Source organism: Populus euphratica, unplaced genomic scaffold, assembly GCF_000495115.2.
Source record: "Populus euphratica unplaced genomic scaffold, PopEup_1.0 scaffold4.1, whole genome shotgun sequence".
NCBI lineage: Eukaryota > Viridiplantae > Streptophyta > Magnoliopsida > Malpighiales > Salicaceae > Populus > Populus euphratica.
This window is the reverse complement of record NW_011499859.1, coordinates 367,193-387,583: the sequence shown is the minus strand read 5'-3', so window position 1 is coordinate 387,583 and position 20,391 is coordinate 367,193. Positions and strand designations below refer to the sequence as shown.

General features: G+C 28.5%; 2 protein-coding genes and 1 long non-coding RNA gene across 4 annotated transcripts; all 3 read right to left on the bottom strand.

The window, feature by feature from the left end:
* Nucleotides 1-5,807: 5,807 nt before the first annotated feature.
* Nucleotides 5,808-7,217, bottom strand: LOC105124154 (uncharacterized). Its single transcript, XM_011024044.1, has 3 exons — nt 6,673-7,217; nt 6,242-6,525; nt 5,808-5,975 (listed from the first exon to the last, which is right to left on the bottom strand). Exons 1-3 carry the CDS (start codon nt 6,745-6,747, stop codon nt 5,906-5,908), a joined length of 429 nt encoding a protein of 142 aa, XP_011022346.1. The 5' UTR covers nt 6,748-7,217; the 3' UTR covers nt 5,808-5,905.
* A 4,087-nt stretch (nt 7,218-11,304) lies between these two features.
* Nucleotides 11,305-12,273, bottom strand: LOC105124152 (uncharacterized). 2 transcript variants are annotated; one of them, XM_011024041.1, is made up of 3 exons: nt 12,119-12,273; nt 11,643-11,929; nt 11,305-11,455 (listed from the first exon to the last, which is right to left on the bottom strand). In XM_011024041.1, exons 1-3 carry the CDS (start codon nt 12,176-12,178, stop codon nt 11,389-11,391), a joined length of 414 nt encoding a protein of 137 aa, XP_011022343.1. In that variant the 5' UTR covers nt 12,179-12,273; the 3' UTR covers nt 11,305-11,388. The 2 variants fall into 2 exon arrangements, with proteins under 2 accessions (XP_011022343.1, XP_011022344.1); XM_011024042.1 differs by having other exon boundaries at nt 11,643-11,926; nt 12,119-12,270.
* Nucleotides 12,274-13,147: 874 nt separating this feature from the next.
* LOC105124153 (uncharacterized) lies at nt 13,148-13,742 on the bottom strand. Its single transcript, XR_842008.1, has 2 exons — nt 13,591-13,742; nt 13,148-13,488 (listed from the first exon to the last, which is right to left on the bottom strand). It is a non-coding gene; the product is annotated as an uncharacterized LOC105124153 (long non-coding RNA).
* Nucleotides 13,743-20,391: the final 6,649 nt, after the last annotated feature.

Here is a 20,391-nt window from a genome sequence, read left to right as displayed (position 1 = left end):
ATTTCCAAAAATATATGATGCTGCAGGATTTTCAGGAGAAAATATGTGTTTGTATTTATTTGTTACTTTTTGAAAAAATTATGGTGTTTTTATTCTTTCTATTTAGTTTATAATTTTTATTTTTCTAATTAATTTAAGCCCAGGTCTAGCATAAATGAGATTTGCTTAGTTTATATTTCAGCATATAAATTAGATGTGCTATAATTTACAGCATTTTGTATTTAATCTTGTAATTTAGATGTGCTGTAGTTGAAGTAATAATGAGAAATTTAATGATTATTAATTATATCTTGTTAATTTCATTGTTAAGTTGAAAATTTAAAGAAAATTATTTTTTATAGAATTAATGATAGTTAAAACGTATTAATTAAAGTTAAATAGGTTGAATAGAATAGATAATGGATAATTGAGTATTTTTTTTATTTTAAAATAGAATTTAGGTGAATTTTATTGTCGTGAAGCCATTCGAGTCTGGTATATTTTTTCCAATCTCGCTCGAGACTTTCTCTTAGCTTTTAGCTATTGCCGGACTCTATCTGCTTTTATTGGTCCACGTTGCAACTCTAGTCAATTAATCAGACCAGGCGTCGATAAAGCCAAGACTCACCATCGACCGTGGATGATAAAAAAAATCCAAATACGCTACAACTTTGGCCACCACTTATCACAGCGTGTCAAGAGACTGACAATAACAAGACTTTGTTTGACTCCTTTGCTTTGATTTAAAGAAGAACATTAGAGATATATTTGATTAAAATTTAAAAAATTAGAATAAATGTGATTTTTATGATGAAGGAGTGTTTTAAAAAACAATTTAAAAGTATATGAGTTCTTCATTTCAAAAGCCAGAAAGTGATGCTTATAGATGAGTGTTTATTTTACTAATAGTATATCATAACAATTCATTAAAAATAATCTGGTAAGTTTAATTTTACAACACAACACAACAAAAGTCAAATAAACTCTAAATGTTAATGCACGTGGAAGTTTACTCTAATTGGTCATGCACGTAGTTCAATTTAAAATAAAATTATTTTAAAAGAATAAAAACATTAATTTAAAGATTTAAAAAAAAAATTGAATTTTAATTTAATAAACCAGGTTAAACCGAGAGTTGACTCCAAATTATCTTTTTCTAAAATCAGGCTTACTGCAATAGCTAAATCATCCAATTAATTAGACTAGGTTTAATAATTATAATTCATACCACTCCCAACTTATTGCTTCTTTTTTTTCATTTGAGTCCTTAAATTATATTTTTAATCAGTTGGATTTCTAATCTTTTAAAAGATACTAAATAGAAGTACTTTAATATAAAATCATGGTAATTTTTTTATTAAAAAAACTTCAAGTTATCTTAAAAAATTATTGTTTTATTGCTTGAGGTCGGTGATTTCAATGTGAAACATTTATAAATTTAACAGGGGATCTAACAGAAGAGTAAAATATGACCCGGGAATCGAATTGAGAAGTGGTTTATAAATTAGTGATTAATCTGTTGTTAATCCCAATGATTTTTTTATTTGATGTAAGCCACATATTTGGCGTGCGTATTGTATAGTTTAGTGCATGATAGGTGTCCCATGCTATGTCTAGGATAACTCTTCTTTTTTTCTTCACAGTATAAAATAAATGTTGAGGTGACGTAAAAATTTTCAAATATACAAAGATTTGGTTTATTGATTTAATTGAGTTCAATAAATTTATATAATTTTAATAACATAAAAAAATATTTGAGTTAACACAAGTTATTTCACTAACCCTATAATTATAAGTATAAAATTGAGATAATTCTATAAAAAAATAAAAAAACATGAAAAATAATTAATAATAAATTAAATATTGAATAATGAGATTAGAAAATGTCAAATTTAATTGAGACTTTTAAAAACAACTGAAGTCAATCTATGTTAATATTCTAAACTCACGATCTTGATCATGAACCCAAGACTAACCCCACATAATGTAAAACAAAAAAAAATAATAACTAAGTAAAATTTTCAATCATAAAACAATGAAGGATGAAATTGAGAAAAAAAACAATAAAACAAAATAAATAGTACTAAAAAGAAAGGGAACCAAGTTTGACATAAAATAAATCAAAATCAAATGTTGAGGGATTTAATTAAAATTAAAATTCAATTATAAAAATTATAAAAAAATAAATTATAATTAAAAAAATGAGAACTAAACTTGATATAAAAATTAAATGAAATCAAGTTATGAGGGATAAATTGAAGAAAAAAATTAATTTACAAAATACATATAAAAAAATAAAATAAATAACAATTAAAAGAATAACAATAGAATCATGTATAAAATAACAATTAAAAGAATAACAATAGAATTATGTATAGAAAGAGAGAGAGAGAGAGAGAGCTTTTGTATTTTACCATGAAAAAGAGACATAAAAGAGAAAGAAAAAGAGAAAAAGTCTATCGGAGCCACGTTATCAGTCTATCCCTAACATAAACCCAACCACTAACAACCCTCGGTGCTCCGCTTTCAACTCCACCGTGAAAGGTGGTGTATGGTCAGTAGAGAAATCCTCATGAAAGGCACATGCTCTTCTCATTTTTTAGTGCATATATTACACACACCAACCAATTTTTATTTTTAAATATCTTTTATGTATGTAAAAAGATGTAATTACCCCTGAGTATATTTGATAATTACAAAAAAAAAATCATAATAAAATGACAAAAACATCCTTAAAAATAAGTTCAAGGAAATAAAACGTCAAGAGTAATTAAGTAATTATATTGTGAAAAAAAAAAGATAAAAAGCCAAAACACCTCTTGTCTCCAATATTTTTTTTATTTAAATGGTAAATTAATAATTTTATTTTGCAAAGAAAAAAAATATAAAAAAACCAATTCATCTTTATTGAATATGATAATACCAATTAAACTCCATGAAAAAAAAAATTGCCCCTTGATTTGTTATTCGTTTACTTGTATTTTGAATGTTAAAAAAACATCTTTAAACACTATAATGAATCTTGCTCCATAATGTATTTTTAGTTTTATTTATTTTTATATAGTTAGAGCATCATTTTTTTATACTCACACTTTTATATGAATCCCTGTCGCATTTATGGTGAGACTAAACCTAAAAATATATGCTCAAATACAATAATTAGATTTTTATATATTAGTTTTTCAAAAAGCTAGAGGCAAAAACTTGAGACATATGATATACAATATTACTCAATACAAGTAATGTAAATCAATCAAAACCCTTAAATTCATTCAATATATCAATAAAATAAAGTGTTTTTGCTTGCTAATTCTTTGAACTAAGCCATATCACAAAGGAAAAGGAGAAAGAATCAAAGCATTTACCGTCACTTACACCTCTAACAGATCCTTTTTGAAGAAAAAAATCAAATTATATGCGAAAAAAAGGTGGAATACTTTTGGCCACGTTGAGGGAAATAGTCATTCATTTAGAGGGTTTTTTTTTAATGAACCATAGACGATAAAAAAAATCAAAAGATACAATGAAAATATATAAAAAAAGATTAAAAAAATATGAGTCTCAAGCAAACCTAACAACCCTTGTCAATAAATCAAATATATGATTTAGAACATTTAATTGGGATGACCCTATAAACAGGAACCTAAAAAAAATTATGGCAAAAAAATATTTAAAAAAAATAATTATATTAAAATTAACTTAGGTTGATCTTTTAGATCTGTGACCCAGGTCATGAGACTAAGGTGGCCTCGTTAGAAGTAAACCTGAAAAAACAAAGAAGTAGGATTCTTAATCAAATAAATATTAAATGATAAAATTAAGAAGGAAAAAAATCAATAGTAAAACAATGTAAAACAAAATAAATAATAATTAAAAGAATTATACATGACTAAATTTGATATGAAAAATAAATGAAATTTAATGTTTAGGGATGGAATTGAAAAAAAAAACAAATCAATTAAGAAAATAATAAAAAAAAGCAATTAAAAGAATTGGAACCAAAATTGACATAAAAATAAATTTATAGGGATGAAATTGAAAAGAAATCAATAAAAAAAAAGATCAAAAAATAATAATTAAAAAAATAAGGACTAAATTTAATAGAAAAATAGAAAAATCAAACCACCAAATATGAAATCAAAAATAAAATCCAATTAAAAACAATCAATGTTAATAAAAAAATTTCAATTAAGAGAAGAAGGAATGAATCAAAAGAAAAAAGAAGTTAAAGGGCAACATAATGTTTTACGTGGTCAACACGTAATCAGAGAAATAAAAATAAAAATAAAAGTGAATTGCCAAGAAGTTAAAGGGCAACATAATGTTTTACATGGTCAATACGTAATCAGAGAAATAAAAATAAAAGTGAATTGCTATCAAATCAAATCCAATTACTATATATGTGCTACCTAGAAAAGAACATAACGCTGAAATAAATTAAATGATGCGGCATAATCATGATTAAAACGAAGGCGGCGGAGTAGTTAACTCGTGCAACGCACGCGTCAACAACTTTCTCTTTTTTTATCTCTTTTATTTGTACAAAATAAAAAATACCCCTAATATTAAACAATAATAACAAAAAAACCATTATGAAATTACAACCAAACCTTTGAAATACTAGTTAAAAAATCTAAATGTCAAGGGTAATAAAGTGATTATACTATTTGCTAATTTGTAAAAAAAGCAAAAATGTTCCTAGGACCAAACAACAACAATAATCAAACTCCTAAAGTAAGGCTAACAAGTCTTAATGGTAAGGATAATAAAATAATTTAATTATTAATTAAAAAAATAAAATTTACTATATAACTCATGGAACAAAGGTTATTGTTAACTTTTTAAAAGTAATATAATAATTGTACTGTTATAAAAAATGAAAAGATATTCTTGCCCCCAAAAAAGAATGAAAGTTTTATACGTGTAAAGACCATTTTACCCCTAAGCAACGCTTGCAAATAAAAAATTGACTAGTAAAATGATAATTTATAACTTAAAATACATTTTAATATGAATTGAACTACAGTAAAACATGTGAGTTTAGTTTTTTAGCTGGTGGTTTTCTTGAAGGCTCTTTTTTTTTCCGAGTTGAAACGGCTTCGGCAGCCCAAGGCTTCGGTCAATATTCCCATCACTTACAGCCATGCAGCCCGCGATTCTTTGTTCTCCTTTACTCTTGAAAAAATGACCGAGTGCGTGCGTCATGGACGACGTTAGTAAATAAATAAAGAACCGAAGAGAAGAAAAGATAAACTCGCTATGACGTGGCAAATAAATAATTTTTTTTTTTTTTGGAAAGTTCAAATTCGTAATTTGGTCATTATCAAATAAAAAGAAGAAATTCTTAATTTCTTCTCATCATAAACAAAATATCAATTTATTTCTTGTAATAATTCCAGTTACCGAAACCTCATGTATTGTTTTAATAAATGTTAATTTTTAACCTCTTCATTTTTATTTTTATTTTCACATTTTCCTCCATGAAAGTTGATTGCAGGAATGCGTGTGAGCTAGCTAATCTTTTTTCTTCTGGCATAATTCAATATTATATATTAATGCTTTATTATATATTAACTTTTTAATTATGAATTAATTTCTTTAACGCCTTCCATTTGGGTACATGAAGTTGGAGAAAGGCCCCATATAAGCCCATGTACCTTTTTATTGCGAATTCTTTTGAACTTGGGGATGCGCTTCACAACTTACACAGCAGAACAACTTCTTGTTTTTTTTTTCTTTTTTCTTTTGATAAGCGGGATATAATATGTATTAATATAAAGACTAGTCATTGTGATAATAAAACTAGAAAAAAATATTTCAATACAAAGTAAACAAACGATAATGTAAATATCATTAAACTGTAGCATTAATATCGTTCTCATGGCTTGTACATATCCCAACTACAACTCAAAAGAAACATGGTTAATTATTCTTGTTCTTCTTGTTTCTCCTCGGAAGGATTGCTTTTGCTCAAGTTCCGTTTGCCCATCAAATCCCTAGAACAAAATATCGAAACAAATTAAGGGACCGTCAGTAAACCCTATCATATGCATAAATCATATGCACCGTCAGTAAACCCTATCATATGCATAAAACCACTAAGGAAAAAAAATTAACGTGCAGATAACTGCAGCGCCTGGAAGTCTTCTAATTTCGCTGTTTCTAACACGATATGTTCCTCATCTTGTACATAATAGAACTTTATCTTGCAGACCAGGAATACAATTAAACACAAGGCACAAAGATTTGGAGGATGACTAACCGTAAGGTTTGAGTGAGCAAGGCGTCTTTGGCATAATCATTCTCTGCTCTTGCTTTGACTATTTGAAACATGAGATCAATCCTGAGTTGATTTTCAGAGCTCTGCTTGGAGATTACGTTAGTTTCCTCTCTCAGTTTGGCAGCCTCTTCGCTTATTTCTTGAAATCTTTTCCTGATTTCCTTCTGTCCCTCTCTTATGCGTTTTTGTCCCTCGCTGATCTCAACCATGTCAGCTCTTATCCTATTGACGCTCCTGCTTAATTTCCTGTCATTATTTTCTCGTTTCTGTTTCAAGTGATCTTTAGATTGTTAGAAATTAAAACAAAAAAGAAAAAGAAAATGACAGTCACAATTTGATACAATCTAATTCTAACACGCACAAGTCCAAAAACAATAAAATGATGAAGAAGGGCATGCACTTCTAAATTATACCTGCCGAAGTTTTCTTCGAGTTGCTCCGAGAGAAGTCCTCTCGCCAACTAATTTTGTATAAATACAACTCTTCATGATCAACCTGCATATGCATGAGAGTTTTGCTACTGTGATGATGATAACTTCGCGAGCCAAGTACTTATCGAGAGCACAAAATAAATAAATCGGTGAAGGAAACGAAGGGCGGTCAGTGGAAATCGAAAGCAAGTTGCCCACTCTTTTCCTCTGGGCCCCTCGCTATAAATTGGCATTAAAAAACAGAAGACAATAGTATAGTGTCTTATCTTTGATCGTGCGATCCCACGCGAAGGATGCTGCTCAATGTCAAGCTTTCGCACGATGATGCCTTGTGAAGAGCGAAACCCAACTTTGTTTTGACATCTGTACTTGTGATGCAGTTAAGTCTAAATTAGTTGGGAATCCATTTAATTTAAGGATTTGGAAAATGCAAGTCATCTGTGTTCGTTCTTCCCGGAAGCATTGTGATCCCTCCGCCAGTTAGATTTGCAAATATTAGGAGGTAACCCATGCATCCTCTTAACCATCGAACACACCTGAGACAGACGAGAGAGAGAAGTTGATATTCAAAAGGACAAGTTTTTTTTTTAAAAAAAAAAACTGAGAGGGAGAGGCGGCAGCCATTCGCAGAAATTAGACTTTTTTTGACCTGCAACTTCCCTCGGTACTGCCGCCCCCCCACCTCCTCTCATTATATACTATTAATAATAATAATAATAATAAAAGACACATCGATGCCAATTTTTTTACAATCGGATTTTGAGCGGTTCCTGGAACTTCATTCTTTTAACGGGAACATGATGCTTTCCAAACTACCTGACATCGCACGATGTCGCTCTATGGCAGCAAGTCAAATAAATAAATCGTGAGATCACTTAAAGAAAAAAAACAAAAAAAAAACACGGCGCCCACGCACAATAGCATACGGCCAGAAATCGTTCGACGAGGTCTGATTCCTCGCACGACTCAAAATTATGTCGCGTGATTTTTCACGTTCTCGCTCGACTCAGACAATTCGATAATTATAACTTAATTCCTCCTGTGATTTATTAAAACTAATTAATTAGTTGATCGTCTTATCATCAAAATCTTTAAATACTCCACCTAATTAAAATGTTGACCATCTTCAATTTCTTAAATTTTCATTTAAAATATATAGTTATTTTCTCATGCCATCCAAAAAATAAAATAAATCGAGAAAGATTGAAGGATTGTCGTAAAAACATATTTAAAAATATATAAAAATTACCAGATATAGTTTATGAAATTACTAGAACTAATTAATAATTTTGTTTAAAGATTGCCGGCAAGTCATGACTGATTCCTAATTCCGTGCACGACAAACAATTAAGGACCCACGTCTTCAATTTCTTCTACGCATTTCTTGAGGTTTACCACCGTTATCTACTACTTCTATGTTTATTATTATAATAGTTTTTAAAGTTATAATTTTAAAAAAATTATTTTATAAAAGATAATTTAAGTTGTGGTTGATTTAATATTTATATATTTAGTTAAAATTGTGAGTAAAATTAAAATTAAATAAAAAATATTTTAAAATATTTGATGAAAAAAATATTTTTGAAATTAAGATTATAAAATGATTAACACACATATATATATATATTAATAATTTTTAATTTAAATATTAGAAATTTAATTATTGCTATAATACTTACATTAAATATTTTTTATTGTTTCATTAAGCGTTCAACAACATCAGATAAAATATCATCGAGAATAAATTTGAGATTGTGATCAAATTCTGTAAATGCTATGTCATCAAGCGATCTCCTTCTAATTTTTTGAATAAAATAAAATAAAAAATAAAAATTGAATTTTTTTAACCAGGTTGGACTCGGTTTAATGCATTTAGATTTGAACTTGATCCAGTCCGATCGAAACAGTGAAGAATGACTTCACTGTTAATGTGAACAGTGGAGAGTGAATTATAATTCACTCTCCACTATGTTAGTGGAAAATAGCTAAGAGCTACTTTCCGCAAACTTGCGGTTTAAAAACAATTTATCCACTATGAACAGTGAAATGCTTTTTACCATTACCAAACATATTACTTCTGCATTTTGCTTCAAATGCAGACAAAACCTCCTAAACAAACAGTCTCGATGTTACAAGAAGATGAGAAAATGTTTAGTATTGTGGTAATTTTAAGGTTGATTTAATATATATATATATATATATATATATTTGGTTAAAATTGTGGTTAAAATTAAGATTATATAAAAAATAATTTAATGTGTTTGATTAAGAATGCTATTTAAATTAAGGTTATAAAATAACTAAAAATATATGTATTAATATTAATGGTTTTTAATTTAAATATTATAAATTTAACTACTGTTATTAAATCATGAAATAAAAAATATTTTATAAAAAATATTTTTTATTGTTCCATTAAACTATTTACAATTCCATCACGTATGAAATCCTTCTGATAAGTACTATAGTTCCCATGATTTTCTAAGCGTGCAATAACATTAAGTAAAATATCATTAGAAATAAAATTGGAATTGTAATCAAATTTTACAAATGCTATATCATCATACGATTTCCTTCTAATTTATGTAGTGTCATTGAATAATGTTAAATACTAGTTTTTTGAATAAAACACAATTAAAAATAAAAAATAATTGAATTTTTTTATTGCAGTAATGTTTTTTACAAAAATGAATAATGGAGAGTGAATTAATTCTCTCTACTGTTCACTTTGCAAGAGTATACAATGGAGAGAGAAGGAAAAGCAGCTTGAAGTTGCTTTCAATAAACATGTGTTTTGAACCTAAGTTATACTAGGTTTTACAAATAGTAAATTATGTTTAGTAATTAAGCAAATAATTTTTTTCTTTGGTTTGCTTCAAACATAAAAGCAATCACAGAAATAAACACAAAAATCAAACACAACACAAATGTATATCAAAACTAGTCAGGTGTTGGATTTGTTCTATGAAGATCACTAATTTGAGTTTCATAAATTTTAGGATCGTTAGTAGTTTATATAATCGTTAATTTCAGAACTTATGAGATTAGTCGAGATGCATACTAACTAATCCAGATACCCATGTTAATAAAAAAAAATCACTAAACATGAACTTAGTTATTTATTAAGTGTTTGAGAGTATAGTTGTGGTTGTTTTGAAAAGTATTTTTTATTTAAAAATACATCAAAATAATATTTTTTATTTTTAAAAAATTATTTTTAATATCAACGTATCAAAATAATTTAAAAATATAAATATATTAATTCCAAATAAAAAATTTTAAATTTTTTAAAAACACGTGTAAACCACGTCCCAAGTATTCTATCCCGTTATCGTACATTATCTTCGACAACATTAGCTTTAATATTTTTCTCATCGTTATCCCTGCCATTTTCCATGACGACCACTGATATTTTAACCGAACATTGCTCTCTGTGTATCACTTTATACAAGCGTGTCTTCTTAATCCCCATCAGATTGCCTCTCAAGCGTTTTTTCTTAATATCTATGAAAAACAAGAAAATCTTAACTTTTCTAAAACGAGAATTTCTACTAAATATAAAAGTTTTTTCTAAGGTTATAAAATACGAGAGACAATAGAAGACCTAATCCTTACCATTAATTTGATCATAATAAAATTACACTCATCAAATCAATTTATTTTTATATCTTCTCTCCTATGTATAAAGTGCTCGTTCATGCACGAGAATTCCAGCTTTTCCACGTCCTTCTTAGCCACCACCCCTCCCTAAACTCTATTGAACAAATCAACTTGAATGGTCTTCATGCTCTACCGAACACGTCTTCCCATCTAAGACGATTTTTTTTCTCTACATTCGAAAAACTTCGCTGACCACATATTTGAAAGAAAGAAAGAAAGCCCTGCTATTTTCACAACCTCTTGTGTTTTAAAACTATCGAGTCTCTTTGATCTTCCATGCAGAGCTTATTTAATATCCAAAACAATAAAAATTTAATGTGATCTTAAATCTCTACCTCACTTTCTCTCTCTCGATAAGCTTTAAGCATATACCTTTTTTCCAACAGCTTCGAAGATTTTTCTTTATTCGAATCCTACAATCCATATTTTAGTATTCGTTTGACATGTAAAAGCAATTTTTAAACTGAATATGATGCTTCTTCTTGTGATAATGTCTTTTCTTTTCGCTCTAAAAAATTCTCATTGTGATTCATAAGAATTGTAACATAGAAGCCGCCGATTACTTTAACATGAAACATATATGATACCTTTAAAATCTGGCTTTAAAATCAAATTACAGCTTCGGTATAAGATATCATCGGGAGGGCACATAGAAATCCTTGTAGCGAATATTTATGGCTAATACTTTTTATAGAATTGGAGTATTATATATACTTAAAAAAACATCTCATCTAAAAATTTAATTTATTTTTTTTAAATTTTTTTAGGTAATATAATTTTTTATCATGATATTAAAATTTTAATAATTAAATAATTTCAAGTTCAAATTTTATTATTTTTATTTATTTAATAAAAATTAAATACAAAATAATACCAACCTACACCTCGCAGCTTTAACTTACCTAAATTTTGAGGTAAGATAATTATTTTTCACATAAAAAAAAACAGCATATAAGGAAGAAACGACGTAAATTAGATCGTTCTCGCTTCTCGACAAGAGAAAGGAAAAGTACAAGTAATGAGAAACACGGTTAGTCATTAATCTTGGCTTTGCTTCTGTTCACAAACCCTGGTTTTGCCCATGTCCTGCTTTGTCATTAGCTCCCTGAAATATAACATTTAAACAAAAGATGACGTTAGTAAATCATATTGATCTCTTAAGATTCCATTAACATGCATATATCTACATGCAGTTGCAAGTCTTCTACTGCTATATACATTATTCAAGTTGGTCGTGACGGCGGGTAATCAAATTAAACTGAAGGTACAAAGATGTGGAGAGAATCACAAACCGCAAGGCTTGAGTGAGAAAGGCATCCTTGGCAGAATCATTCTCTGCTCTTGCTCTGAGGATTTGAAACATAAGATCAATCCTGAGTTGATTTGCAGCACTCTGCTTAGTGATTAGATTAGTTTCCTCTTTTAGTTTGGCGGCCTCTTTATTTATCTCCTGAAATTTTTCCCTCACTTCCTTTTGCCCCTCCCTTATGCGCTTTTGCCCCTCGCTAATCTCAACCATGTCAGCCCTTATCTTTTTGATGCTTCTACTTATTTGTTTCTCACTTTTTTTCCTTTTCTGCTAGGATTGTTAACAAATTATATACGTTAGAATTTCAATAAAGAAAAAAGAAAAGTATGGACGACTGATAATCTATATATGAACAAGGAACTGATGAGAAGGGAACCAAGAAAACAATTAACAACGATCAAATGAATCATGACCAAAGTATATATATGAGGTGGCAGCATGGTTTATATATAAGTATACCAGACTCTTCCTTTGAGTTGTTCCGAGAGAGGGCCTTTCCGCCACTTGTGTTGCATCCATGTTCTTCCTCGTCTTAGTTTTGGAAGGAAAAAAAATGCTTATTTTTCCGTTTTATTCTCAGCGATTAAGGTGCTTCCGTCTTCCATGCATGCATGCAATTTATAGGAAGGAAATTTCCTGCAAGAGTCAATAAGACGTTGTTTGTCGGAGGCATGAAATAACGTGGAAAGAAATAAAAAAGATGCGTGAATCGATGTTTGATATTATATAAAATCGCGCGACATCGTGCAGAAAGCGGTTCGATACTCGACCTTTTCGCGCGATTGCTTTACATGATTCGATGAGGAACTTCCAGTTAAAACCTGTAAATTGCATTCCATGCTGCCGCAAGTGGTGCCGTCATAATTATATTTTAAAGTATTTTTTATTTAAAAATATATTAAAATAATATTTTTTATTTTTCACATTACTGTATCAAAACTACCAAAATAAAAAAACTTAAAATTATCATTTAATATTTTTTTTTTTAAAAATAAAAAATATCATAACATCAAACAATCACTAGTAATTTCTTCTTCTTTTTTTATCACGTTTTTTAAAGCTAGGACAAATCATGGTTCCACTATGTAAAAACACCGATTAACGCAACACTCATCTCTAGATCGGATCCAAGGTGTCCACGTAACCCCACAAGCAAAACCTCAAAAAGAAGGCTAGCTATGATAGAGAACCGACAAATACATGTTGACACCACGTGCATCCCACTTGACAGTCAAAGCTAATCTATTCATCACCGATCATGGAGATGGAAAGTACATATATTTAATGGTCTCTTACAAATCGATTTTTATTTTTTTTTTATCATCTTCAATAACGCACAACCCATGAAACCTAGAATTTCGACAGCTTTTGCAGAAAACACGTTTTAAATCTAAATTTATGTCTCCATTTAACATCGATCACTTATCTCTCGTGTGAACATATTCACATGGGTTCAAGACTATATATGAACCCAGGGAAAATTGGCTCTATTTTTGTTTTTAATCGTTGAACCGGATGTATTTCTCTCTGCATTCATCTTCTTTAAACCCAGCAAAATAAATGAGGACTTGAAGGTTGTAGAAGGCTGTTTGGGTCAGATGTGGATGACTATAGCAAAGCTAATCAATCCCCACCGTCCTCGGAGGCCAGGCATGAAACTCATTGTTTTGACTGGTTAGGCGAAAAAAACAAAAGAAGAACTCGATCTATTACTGAGACAAGAACAAGGCCGGCGACCGTGAGATCGACCTCTCTTTGCTTTCTCAGCTTAGCTAAATATACAACCTCTCTTCGCTAGCTTAAATCTTCCATTTCTTCCCCGTGTTCCTCTAGAAGCCAACTAAGAAAAACATGAAGAATCAAGATGAGCGGTGCGACCTTATTAAATTTGCTAATTGTAGAAGGTAATCTATCTTAACCATAGATCATACCTGGGATAGGCGAGCTTGAATTTGAGAAAGGACAGAGAAATCTCGAAGAGAACTTCCTCTCAAATGGGCCTCTGGTTTCAAACATCGCAAGCGAAAAAATATAAAAATATATATAAAAAATAAAATCGCCATGTTCGTTGAGGATTGCCACCTTTGTACGGTAGATTATAAGTCAAGGCATTTTATTTTTTACGCTTTATAAACATGAGTAAGGCGGTGGGACGCTTCATTCGAGTTATGCTAGCTTTTGTCGTCCTGCTTTTTAACATTTCCAAACCGGTTGAGATGTTAGTAGTGGTGGTATTTTAAATATAATTGTTATTTGAAAATATATTAAAATAAAATTTTTTATTTTTAAAAATTATTATTAATCTCAATATATCAATACACCGTAAAAACATAAAAAATTTCTAAATTTTTAGAAATACAAACCTCAAAGTACTTATCATTTTATTACATTCATTTCAATCCCTAAAACATTCGCCGTGCTGGCCCAAAGATTTGAACCTCAAAAGTCAAAACATAAATCAGAAGCATGCCTCCTTGACCACCAACCCAACCCTTTAATGACAAATTGTATTCGAGATATTTTTTCCATCAAAATCTAATTAATGATTATAATTTGAGAGTTTATTTATTTACTATATGAAATATTTATATATATTTACTCCATGAAACATCCGCTCCATAAATATTAAAAGTCTCAATTATAACATGATTAAGAATTTGGATATCTGCATTTATATAATATATAAGAACATTTTTCAAAATCCACCTCAAACAAGGTGCAGGAATCTTCTTTCTCGTTTTTATGAGCTAATCCAATTTCAATTGACAGTCATTTCAATATAATTTTGTGTTTTTATGACCTACTATACTTTAGGTCATGGAATTGAATTTTGCATCATAAAAAAAAGATTATGTATTTTTATTTTATTTAAAAACCTTTTGACTTCAAAGTTTTTTTAATTAACTTTATATTATGTGTTTTAATATAATAAAAAAGAGTCTGTCCTCTTGCTGGAATAGATGAGAATAACTAAGATCTAATAATGATATAATTTATAAAAATTATATTTAGTATTGGAGGGTGGTATCCAATCCATATTGTAGGTTCATTGTTAAGTCCGAACCCATTAAAAATAGCAATAAATATATGTAATATTCATGAAAATATTAGCCGATCCAATATATCTAACATGCCCAAGTCTAAAAAAAATTAAACTAAATAAATTTATAATTTGTAAAGTATTAAAGATTAAATTAAACTCAACTATATATCCATGAGCACCTTATCTCTGATGAGTTTCCTTGGTCTCAGCAAAATAACAAACGCGAAACCCAAAAAATCTCACAAAAACCAAATCCAACAAAGGAAAAACCCCAAATTGAATATAATTTTTTTTTATAATAATAATAATAAAAAATAAATAAATACATAAAGTGAAGCTGGAAAATTAAAAAGAGAAAAATTTTCCTCCTTCTGGAATGACATGTCAGATCAGATATGGGTTACAAAGATTTAAACTTGAAATCCATAATTGGGATTTTTTTGAAAATTTTTCAGGGAAAGTCACTTCCTTTGGAATCAAATGGAGTTCAAATTTGAGATGAGCAGGAGACCAGTGGACTTTAAGAGGTCAGTGAAGAGGAGTACATAAAATTTGGTGTGGTGCACTGTGCTGCTGTTTTTAGCATTGAGGGTCGTATTGAATCGAGACCTCCCAACTCCAATAAGATAAAGATGAGTGTTTTCCTGGATTTTAATTGTTTGTTCAATTAGGTAGTTTTTAATGTGTTTGGTTACTGAGAAAAATGTGTGAATTTTGAATGGAATCAGTGTTCTGAGTTTTGGGATTTCTTCTTATTTGGAATTTGAAGGGAAAATGGGGCTTAATTGAATTTGAACAGTATTGGTATCGGGCTTTAGATTTGCATTTTTTGAGATTGTGAATTTAAGATTTTATTTTCTTATTTAATTCTTTTAGAGGGAAAAAAGTGAAGATCTGGATTTTCTTTAGTTAAAAAGAGAGAAATTACATATAAGAGAAATTACATATAAAGAGAGAGTGTTTATGTGTTCCTGATACGATGCGTTTATAATATATTATATACGAGGATATTTTAGTTGTTTTATTCCAAATGAAAAAAAAAATCAATTTATTCAAAATCATTAAGTTTGCTTTGAAAAAATGAAATAAAAGTTTAATTAATACGAATGCAACAGCGCCGTCAATGTCAATTTTTTTTTTCCTGGCAACTTCTTTGTGGGATTTATTTTTTAAAAATAACTAACACAGTGAACATAAAAATTTAACAGAATAGAATTGCATAAAAAAATAAAATAGCGTAATTTAAATATATCGTGATTTAAAAATATAGTGTGGTCAAAATCTAATGTTTTATTTTAACCAGTTAACTGATTAAATCTAATTTTATTAACAGAATAGAAACCATGATTTTATAAAGTTTTTAGTTTTATAAGACAAAATTATTTTTGTTTGATTTATATATTAAAAAATAAATTTCAATTAAAATCTTAAAAGACTATTATTCTCATGATAGTAAATAATTTTAATTAATTAGGTGTAAGTTCATTATAACCAAAAAAGTTCTGAAATAAATTATATGAAAAATTTAGAAAATACATTTATAAATAAATATATATCTAAAATGAGATCCGATCATATCAAAGCAAAATAATAACACTAAATAGTCATTGCTGCGTCGCTGGCAATGTCAAATTTTGACAAGCTACTCTCCACCGTCCTGAGTGATTTTGCTTCGGATACAACCACCAGTTCTTAATTTATTGCATTGCTGATCTTGTGCTTAATTTATTCGACTGTGACGTCTCCCACAAGGCTCATGTGGTCTGCATCGCATAAAAACGACCAGTAACCCACAGACATCGCGCGATCGCCCTGCGAACCGCACGAATTTGCCTTCTCCCTTAAAAAAAGGCTGTCCCCACTGTCCGGAAATTAAATCATGTCGCGCGATCAGCACTGGCTTAGCTTCCAACCCATCCAAACACTTTTCTTTCACAACGTTCAAATTATTGTAAAATCAGTTTTTATGCACGCTGTATATGAACAATCCTTGAAAAAACCTTTTCAGCTTACAGCTTGATTGGAAAAATGATTGAATTTTTTTTGATAGAATTTATATTAAAATAATATTTTTTTTAAAAAAATTATTTTTAATATTAATATATTAAAATGATTTAAAAATATTAAAAATTAAATTAATTTAAAATTAAAAAAAATCAAAAATTTTAAAAACACAATTAAACTATAACCCTGAATAAAACTTTAAAAGATGCACATTTACATGATACCTTCAAATTTAAAAAACTGTGCATGTATAATTTGCGTGTCATAACCAAATGTTTTCAATTATAGTATTTTGAATAATTTTTTTTAGCCATCATAATATTTTAAAAGAAAAACTCTAATGTTTTGTTACATCTACTTCTATTCTTAGAAATTTTTGATGTTGGGATAATAGTTATTTTTTAAAGTATTTTTAATTTAGAAATATATTAAAATAATATTTTTTTATTTTTATTTTTTTTTACATAACACATCAAAACTATTTAAAAATATAAAAAACTAATTTAAAACTTTTAAAGTTTTTGATGCTGGTACATCACAAAATTATGCTGGAATAAGCCTCAACATGGAGTTATGAAGGCGAGCGTTGGATATTAGCTCTTCTACTCATGAATACGCTCTCATCAGGTGGATGGGGTCATAGAAAGTAGAAACAGACTCCACAAGCGCTCCTATTTGGCCGACACACTCCAACAAGGATAGATCTTGGAGAGCACAGTGAAATCTCAACAAAATTGCAGAGCTGGAGAAAAGGTTAAAGAGTGTTAAATATACCCTTGTATTTAAAGAAACTAGTAGTGTTGCAGATCAGTTTGTAAAGCAAGATTTGAGTAGGTTAGAGAATTATATATCATCTACTCGTCCTCTACTTATTGCTGTTTGTAAATTCTGGAGTGTTTTTCCAAACCATATTTTTGGCTGTGTCGTCGTGCTCCTTCGTCCAGATTCAATCGTTAGTTATCTACTGGTCAGGATGCAATTTTAGAGCAGCTCCGCATTCCTTTGTGATGAATTAATGCAGTTAAGGACTCGCGTAGTTGGCCTCATTTTCGTTCTCTCTGTGAGCTAATTATCCTATGCTGGCCATTAACTTGGCATCTCGTTCTGCTTCATCGCTTCAGTGGCTAGCTAATTCTTATGGTGTTTTATGGGCTGTCTTGCTTACATCTCTATCCTGATGCTTGCCGTTTTCTTGGCCTTGCATGTTTTTTTTTGGGCGAACTCTTAGCAACCTAATATATATATATAAACAAAAGGATGCTATTGATATATTTTACTATTCACCATGAAAAATATAAATATTTTTTTCTTTTGAAGAAACAATGATCTTGCTATTAAAAATTAACTTTGAATGACTTATATCATGGGTTAACAAGATTGATTTTGATTGATATAAATCAAGGTGTATATGTGTGTAACTTTGATTGATTTATATCATGGGTTGACAAGATTGATTTTGATTGATATAAGTCAAGGTGTGTGTATATATATATATATAATTTTATTTTTAAAATTTGATTTAAAATTCAATTCAGAGTAAAGTCGGGGTTATAAAACAGAAGTGTCAATTTTGATTAATTTAATTTAAAAAAAAATAAAAGCAACCTCATTTTAATTATTTTTTTTAAATCAACAAGTTTTAAATTTGCATTTTATTTTGATTTGGATTAACCTAAATATTTAATTGATTCAGGTCAGATTAATTCTTTTTTTTTCTAGACTTAGATCAGTTTGGGTTCTAAGTCTACCCAGGACAATAACTCATTAGGTCAGTCCGAGTTTTATAATCAAAGTTATTATAATATTATTAATTTTAATATTAAATATAAATTAGAGTGAAAAAAAATTCTAATTATTATTTTAAAAATATATAAGTGTGATAGTTTTTTTTCTTTTGAAGAAACAATGATCTTGGTATTAAAAATTAACTTTGAATGACTTATATTATATCATAGGTTGACAAGATTGATTTTGATTGATATAAGTCAAGGTGTATGTGTAACTTTGATTGACTTATATCATGGATTAACAAGATTGATTTTGAATGATATAAGTCAAGGTGTGTCTATATATATATATAATTTTATTTTTAAAATTTGATTTAAAATTCAATTCAGAGTAAAGTCCGAGTTATAAAACAGAAGTGTCAATTTTGATTAATCTAATTTTTTTTAAAAAAAAAAACAAAAGCAACCTCATTTTGATTATTTTTTTAAATCAACAAGTTTTAAATCAATATTTTATTTCGATTTGGATTAACCTAAGCATTTGATTGGTTCAGGTCAGATTAATTTTTTTTTTCCTAGACTTAGATCAGGTTGGGTTCTAATTTGACCCATTAGAACAATTCAAATTAACTCAGGTCAGTCTAAATTTTATAATCAAAGTTATTATAATATTATTAATTTTAATATTAAATATAAATTAAAGTGAAAAAAAATCTAATTAAAATATATAAGTGTGATAGTAACATATATTAAAAGTAAAATAATTTTTTTATAATTTATTCATCATAATCAAATATGATACAAAAACAATAATTTTATCTTATACATCACTACTATATATAATTATGTCTTCATATCATGCCCATTTATCTTTTTAAAATGATTTCTTGAAATTTCACCTATCAATCTAGTCCATGCGCCAATCAATTAGATGTCCCGTGTTAGCGATATTGGACATTAATATATCTCACACAATATGACTTTTATTAAATTCTGCAAGTTTAGGGATTGTTGTCAACATAAATTTTATTGCTTCACGTCGAAGTTGTTGCAATATTTTGTGAGAAATTATTTTTTTTTAGATTAAAATGGGTGTTCGGGCCAACTTACACGCACCATGACTAATTATTTTTTTTATGAGAAATTATTGTATGATAAAAGGGTGGTGACGATATTATAACTACCAACCTAGCTTGCTACTTCCTATCAATCTAGTCCATGCGCCAATCAATTAGATGTCCCGTGTTAGCGATATTGGACATTAATATATCTCACACAATATGACTTTTATTAAATTCTGCAAGTTTAGGGATTGTTGTCAACATAAATTTTATTGCTTCACGTCGAAGTTGTTGCAATGTTTTGTGAGAAATTATTGTATGATAAGGAGGTGGTGACGATATTATAACCACCAACCTAGCTTGCTACTGGTCGTTTTTCATTGTACCATACTTTTTTTTTTTTTTTAAGATATTAGATGATGTTGAAGGTTGAAATGTTTGTTTGAAATTATGGTAATTTTTGTTTTTTAAATTGTAAAAAAAAATTAAAATTAAATTTTTTTATATTTATTTTTTATGATTTTAATGTATTAATGTAAAAAATAATAAAAACAATTATGAAAAAACTTTAATTTAATATATTTTTAATTAGAAAATATATTAAATTAAAGTTTTTTCATAATTATTATCGAACACACACTAACTTGATGGCATTTGGTCCCGTGATACTTTCAAATGTGGTTATCCTAGTGCTTTTGCTATCATAGCTTAATTAATTTTAATTTGTTTAGCTATTTTTTTAAAATTTGAACTATTGTCAAAATTCTTAGATAAGAGTTTACATGCCTCCGCAACATTGCATATATTATCAAAAGTTTTTTGAACGTAACAAAAGAATATCAGGATTATAAAAAATATTTAATATTATTATTAAATTCAGTTCAATATATTAATATT